Source organism: Vigna angularis, chromosome 8 (genome assembly GCF_016808095.1).
Source record: "Vigna angularis cultivar LongXiaoDou No.4 chromosome 8, ASM1680809v1, whole genome shotgun sequence".
Taxonomy (NCBI): domain Eukaryota; kingdom Viridiplantae; phylum Streptophyta; class Magnoliopsida; order Fabales; family Fabaceae; genus Vigna; species Vigna angularis.
This window is the reverse complement of record NC_068977.1, coordinates 16,052,058-16,059,312: the sequence shown is the minus strand read 5'-3', so window position 1 is coordinate 16,059,312 and position 7,255 is coordinate 16,052,058. Positions and strand designations below refer to the sequence as shown.

The following is a 7,255-nucleotide window of genomic DNA, read 5'->3' as shown; positions in this document are numbered from 1 at the left end:
CACTTCCTAATATCACCATATGGTATTTAAAATTTTTGAAATGGTTATGTTTCTCTTACATTAATTTCGCTCTAATAGATTAGTTTCTCTTTATTATATAAATAATACTTTCACACACAAAATATTTATTATTTATTTGACATTATTCTTTATCAAGAAATTATAAAAGTTTACTTTTATAATTATTTTTACCTTTGTCAGCTAAAAGTGTCACCCTATCATTCCTCAGATACTTTTCAGTTAAGCAAATTAAGCTTATTATTTTTTGTATAGATATATATATTTATTAACTTTTAGGGTTAGATTGAAGTGCGTGAAATTGACTATAACTTGTTATTTATTCTTTTCACTTTTATGTTTGTTTGACCGATGCTATATATTATCATTTCTTTCATGGTCTAGATAGCTAATTCTCGGCATTGAAAAAAGAGTTATATTTTCTCTTACAGAACATTCTAAATTTATTTGCAAGTAGGTAGATTTACAAAAATATTTATAAATGATCATAAAAACACAATTAAATTAAATTAAAGTGGGCGTGAGTCATGATATTACTATATACTACATAGCCAAAGTCTCCAATTTATAGAATGGGAACTAAATATCCAAAAACTAGCCACTATCCTATGACATAGATATCAAATAAAATAAATAATAAGGAATAACTATACCCTTGTCCAATGTTGCATCTTCTGGGAAAAAAATTGTTCTTCCACATTTCAAAATGATAATAGAAAAAAAATATATAGTTAATTAATAATTGTAAAAATCATAACTTTCAAAAATAGTTAAAGGTTAAAATATGATAAAAAATTTTAAACCTAATCTAATTATAAACGTCTAGTTGTAAGAGGAGATTTATATATATATATATATATATATATATATATATATATATATATATTTATTTATTTATTTGAAATAATATAAATATAAAAATAAAATATAAATATATGAACATAAATGTACATATATAAATAAAAAATAAATTAAATCTAATAAATTCTGACTTTTAATAATCATATAACATAAAAAATATATAAATTCTAACCTCTAAATTAAACATCTATTTATACAAATGTCATTATCAATTTTAGTGTTAATTTTATATATTTTTATAATTATATATCGAAGACTTATTTCGCAATAATAAATTTTCAATTAAATAGAGATAGTCCAACTTCAACACGGCAGCTTCATACATAATGAAATGATAGGCTAAATAAAGACTAAAATAGGTTTTAATCCTTTTATATTAAAAACTAAAATTAAAATAATTTTGAAAAAAATAAATCACCTGAATCTACTGTGTCTCAGCAATCTACAAAGATAGCAGTCTGAGAGAAAAAAAAATGTAAATTACAAAAATACCCTAATGATTCATTGTTTTGTTCTCATTGGTTTTCTTTTATTTTGTGCACTTTTGATTGGTCGCATGTAGTATGACGTGTCGTTTTTCTAAAATTTTCGTGTTGACGTCAATGGTCCCTTCTCTCCTCCTTAATTCTATCAGAAAATATATTCTCCTGAAAAAAGTGTGAAAGTGACAAACATCAACATCAAATTCAACATCACATCAACATCAAAACATGTATAATTAAGAGCAAAAAGAAACCTGGCACGTGCCTCTTTATGATTCGTGGCTGCACGTGCTCCTTTATGATTAGTGACGGCACGTACCATTCTGCTAACATGGCCAAAACGACCCGATTCAACGAAAACCTAAACAAAACGAGGTTTCCTCAATATGTATATAAGTCCCACACATGTTTCTGAGAGTCTCACACCAACACAGAGCATACCCCTTGGCACTCGTGTTCCCTAGGCAGGGAGCAATACTGTAAAATCAAAACAAAAAAAAATTCTTAGTCTCCTTCTCCGGTAAAACTCTCTCTAATCCGATTCTCTCATGTTTTTCTGTCTATTCTAATTTTCTAAATTTTTTTTTCTCGAGACACTTTATACTTTTGCTTTGATTTCAGTGTGGAATTTTGGTGTGTTTCAAGGAGATTCAATTTTTGCAGAAAAACAATGGCGGCGGCGATTTCTGCTTCTATGGTGGTTCCAGCCACAGTGTTGAATGGTGCGCAATTCGGGAGTGCCTCTCTGTATGTCGGAGATCTCGACGCCAATGTGATAGAGAGTCAGTTGTTTGATCTGTTCAGCCACGTGGCTCAAGTGGTTTCGATTAGGGTTTGCAGGGATCAGACTAAGCGAACCTCCCTCGGTTATGCATATGTCAATTTCGCCAATGCTCAAGATGGTTTGTTTAATCGTCCTTTGTCGTTTATTTATTTGATTTTTTTTTATTCAAATCTTGCATGTGATTATAATGTATCTGTTGTTGGTGTTGAAATAGTTGCGTTATTATTTTTAGAACTAAATGAAAGGATTAAACAAAATCCTGAGATATTCTTTTTAATTATTTTTTATTTTTCGGTAATTGGTGATTGTTTGTGTTCTGCACTGATTATTTTGATCTAGAGTGGTCTACTGTCCTGGCTATAACTGTTTTTTTAATGATGTTGTCTGTACGATTATTTGTTATTTTTTTTATTGAAGTTGTGGATTTGATTATAGCTGATCTGTTGGATGGGGTCTTGGATTTTGGTTTTTCTTAGAACTGGATTGAAAAGGAAAAGCGTTTCCTGAGTTAATTGTTTATTAATTTTTTTCTTAGTATTATTTCTTTTCTTTTTTGTATTTGATTATTTTGATCTACATCTGTCTTAATTATTTTCTTGATTTGAATATACTCGTCTAGATGGTTGTGTTGAATTTGATTTGGGAGGAAAGAAATGTTAACAAGAAAACCTATTTATTTTTATTTATTATTTTTCTTTTGGGATCACATGTTTCCCTTTTTAATTTTGATTATTTTGATCTTCGTCTTCTGTCAGGTTCATAGGTGAGTGGTGTTTCTAATTGTGTTTAGTGCTATTACTTTTTATTTCTTTTTTCTATCGAAGTACTGGATTTCATTATAATTGTGCTCAGTTAATGTTTGTGTATTACCATTATTATTTGGTTTACCAGTCGATTATTTTGATATTTGTGTGTGTTAAAGCTTAGATCTGGTGTTGATCTGCATGTATGTTGGTGAGTGTTGGATGAATATTTAATTACATAAAAAAGAAAAGGATCATGTGCACTACATAGTATTTCGAATGAATTTTGTTTTTATGGTGTGGATGTGGAATGAAGTTGTATTTTTTTTTTCTTCACTCCACTTACAACATATCTACGTGCTTGATCTGCATAATTAAATTTATGTTGCAGCTGCTTTTGCCATGGAACATTTGAACTTCACTCTTCTGAATGGAAAACCCATTCGGATTATGTTTTCTCACCGTGATCCCAGCATCAGGAAAAGCGGATTTGCAAATGTGTTCATTAAGAACCTTGATGCATCAGTAGATAACAAGGCACTGTATGACACATTTGCTGCCTTTGGAACTGTGCTATCTAGTAAGGTAGCAGTTGATGAGAATGGTCAATCAAAAGGGTATGGATTTGTGCAGTTTGACAATGACGAGTCTGCTCAGAATGCTATCAAAAAATTGAACGGCATGTTAATAAATGATAAGAAGGTCTATGTTGGGCTTTTTGTTCGGCGTCAGGAAAGGGCTCCAGGGAATGAATCACCAAAGTTCACCAATGTGTATGTGAAAAACTTTTCTGAAACATACACTGATGAAGACCTTAAGCAACTCTTCAATACCTATGGTACTATAACCAGTGCTGTGGTCATGAGAGACGGAGAGGGGAACTCCAGATGTTTTGGTTTTGTGAATTTTGAAAGTCCAGATTCAGCCGCTACTGCCGTTGAAAAGTTGAATGGAACAACCATCAACAATGACAATGTTTTATATGTAGGGAGGGCTCAGAGGAAGGCAGAAAGAGAGGCAGAGTTGAAAGCTAAATTTGAACAGGAAAAAAAAAAAAAATTTGATAAACTTCAAGGTGCTAACTTGTATCTGAAAAACTTTGATGACAGTTTTAATGATGAAAAATTGAAAGAGATTTTTTCTGTGTTTGGAACAACAACATCTTGCAAGGTACAGTTTTGTCCGTAATATATTGGTTTATTCTTTATGGGATGTGTAAAATTACTTTTTCTTTAATACAATATTTTGTGCAGGTAATGGTTGACGCACTTGGTCGTAGCAAAGGTTGTGGTTTTGTTGCATTCTCTACTCCGGAGGAAGCCACTAGAGCCGTAAGTTTTTATTTATTTATTTATATATATTATATAAGATTGACATAATAATACTATATATATTTTCTTAATCTTTATATATATAGAGTAGTAGATTGTGGTAATAATCACTATATTTATTTATTTTGTTACCTTTTTTATTTATTTTCAGTTGGATGAAATGAATGGGAAGATAATTGGACAAAAGCCTCTGTATGTTGCAGTAGCCCAGCGAAAGGAAGAAAGGAAGGCTAATTTACAGGTGATTGTGTGCTTGTTTTTAAATTTTGTACTAATGTTGTTTTAAATTTTGTATGAATCTTGTTTTAGCCTTTTATAATATATATCAATACTTTTACTGTATGCAGGCCCAGTTTTCTCATATGCAAATTGCTGCTGGCATTACTGGATATCATCAAGCTTATTTTGGTCCAGGAACACCTGGGTTTGTCTCACCTCAGGCAACAGGCTATGGTTTTCAACCTCATGTCTTGCCACAAAGCATGCGTGGGGTTGCTCCAAATTACATTATGCCATACCACCTTCAGAGACAGGGTCCTCCTGGACAAAGGATGGGTCCTACTACACGAAGGATGGGAAATACCCAGGTGATCATACTATAGTTGTATTCTTCTTCATACAAAATATTATACATGCTAATAAATTTGAAATTTTGAAAATAGGTAACTCTCAACCATTCACTTCCAATACCACCAACTGGTCCAAATGGCATACATAAGTATGTTGTGCCCTATAATCTGGTGGATCCATCTGACATTTCTGTATCTCCTATTGATGTCAAGACTTCTGCTTCATCATCAACTACCCTTGCTTCAGCTTTGGCTTCTGCTAGTCCGGAGAATCAACATAGGGTAAACTATATTCATGATTTTATGTAATTGATTTTGTATGTAATTCAGAAATAATTGTAAACTTTAATACTTGTAGATGCTGGGTGAACATTTATATCCACTGGTGGAACGTCTTACTCCAAGTCATCAGACTGCAAAAGTCACAGGAATGCTGCTGGAAATGGATCAATCTGAAGTGATTCATCTTATTGAATCTCCTGAGGATTTGAAGACAAAGGTGTCCGAGGCAATGAAGGTGCTTCATGATGCAGCAGGTTCTGAAGTTGGTGATCAACAAAAGTGATATAATTTTCAGTTTTAGATATATTTTGAGACAATTTTGAGGTTCCAACGAGACTTTATTTATTTTGTTTGGACTAGACTTAGATTATTATAAGGGTGTCAAGGATTTTAGTTTTATAAATTTATGTTTTTGGACTGAATTATAAGTTTACTATCTTTTGAATTTTAGTTCTTTTTGTTTTAATCTATTCTATAATATCTCGGGTATTATGCTATCTGAGAATTATAGAATATTTACACGCGGGCCAACTTGCAGCCATCCCGTAGTATGTTTTAAATGTGTTATTTCTTCTTTTCTTCGTTCATTCGAAGAGAGACATACGTACAGAAACAAAACAACGTTCATCTTCCCACTTTGAGACTTAGGGACGAGACTCCTCAACGACCAAGCTCATCCACAGCGACATTGGTCACCCTCAGTAGTAAAACATGTTTGTTTCTATTCTTCGATTTTGTTTCTCTTCTTTGATTCATTTATCTAATCTTCTTTTTCTTACTTTGAGACTCCACAACAAGGAGTCTCCACAGCAACCACAACAAGGAGTCTCCATAACATTTTGAACCATGGTGGCAAAACTCATCCATGACGATGGCATAGGTTCGTTTTTCTTCTTCTATTCATTTGTTCAAATTTGTGGTTCCCTAATTTTTGTTTTTGCTTTGGTTTTCTTCTTTGCACCATTGTTTTATGGTTGGTTTTTTGTTGTGCTCATTTCGTGGATTGAGAATTCTGGTTGTGACGATTTTTGTAGATTGAGATTTCTGGTTGGATTGGAACTTTTGCGGATTGGGATTTTTAAGGCGTGAGATAGGTTCTCAGTGTAAAGATGAAGATGATGAATCTCGTTCCTTTATTTTTTTTGTGTATAAAGGTCTGCCTGTCATGTATAAGGGTGAGAATATGATGGAGAAAACCAAAGTTGATGATGATAAATAGGTGAGCCAGTGATTGGGGATGAAGAAATGGAAGGTTAGCCCACTAGCTCGCTCGCCCACCCAGTGGCGGTGGTCTCACCCGACTTGAATTTAGCATGCCAGAAGAAAGTTTAGCCTATACTGGCCAGACGGACCCATTTTAACACCTCTAATGTTTACAAATGTCTTATTTTATAATTGTATTATATATTATGTTATATTTACATATTATAAAATATTTGATTATCTTATGTTGTTGCAAAATTAATTTTATAAGATAAGTAGATTTACATGATATCAATGTTATTTTCTAATTATATTTGAAATTACAAAAATATTTATTATTTTAGACAACATTAAATCTTAAAAGATAATAAAAATTATATGATAAAATGTTATTTTTTTAAGATGAAATATTTTTTTTTATTTTTTTTACAAATTAGTAAATTTGAAAAATAAAGTGTATATTTTGACAACTATACATTAATGATTTATGATAATTAACTTTCATAAAATTTGATAATTAATTAATTTGGGGTGTAGGAACGAGTTCAACAGTTAAAATGTCCAATAAATTATCCATGAATTTAATAATTGTTTTTAACTTATTTGGCAATTCAAATATTAATGGTAGTAAATATAGATTAATTACCTTCATACCTCAAACATATAACCATAGATTTTGGAGTGAGTTTTTATTAGTATTATTCTAATTATGGTCTAATTGTGACTAATTACACTTAATGTCTAAATTGGTCCATTAAGACTAATTGTCTTAAGCATTGATTGGTGGTTAGACTCTTTGACATTTTAGTCTTAATACCTTGTTCGTGCCGTCTTGATGAAAATTGAACGTCCAATATATAGCTTACCGGACTATCATATGATACGTTAGTGTAAATATTTTTCTTTTAATAATTCATCAATAGGAAGAAGAATAGGGCATGGACGGGTTTTGTTTTCTCATACTCAACCCAAAGACAAAATT

The 7,255-nt window shown here is 31.4% G+C and overlaps 1 protein-coding gene across 2 annotated transcripts; it reads left to right on the top strand.

The window, feature by feature from the left end:
• Window positions 1-1,753: 1,753 nt before the first annotated feature.
• Window positions 1,754-5,520, top strand: LOC108344792 (polyadenylate-binding protein 3). 2 transcript variants are annotated; one of them, XM_017583290.2, is made up of 8 exons: window positions 1,754-1,881; window positions 2,025-2,263; window positions 3,280-4,058; window positions 4,142-4,219; window positions 4,371-4,460; window positions 4,567-4,806; window positions 4,882-5,070; window positions 5,147-5,520. In XM_017583290.2, the coding sequence occupies exons 2-8, from the start codon at window positions 2,032-2,034 to the stop codon at window positions 5,351-5,353; spliced, it is 1,815 nt and encodes a 604-aa protein (XP_017438779.1). In that variant the 5' UTR covers window positions 1,754-1,881; window positions 2,025-2,031; the 3' UTR covers window positions 5,354-5,520. The 2 variants fall into 2 exon arrangements, with proteins under 2 accessions (XP_017438779.1, XP_017438778.1); XM_017583289.2 differs by having other exon boundaries at window positions 1,983-2,263.
• The last annotated feature ends 1,735 nt before the right edge of the window (window positions 5,521-7,255 follow it).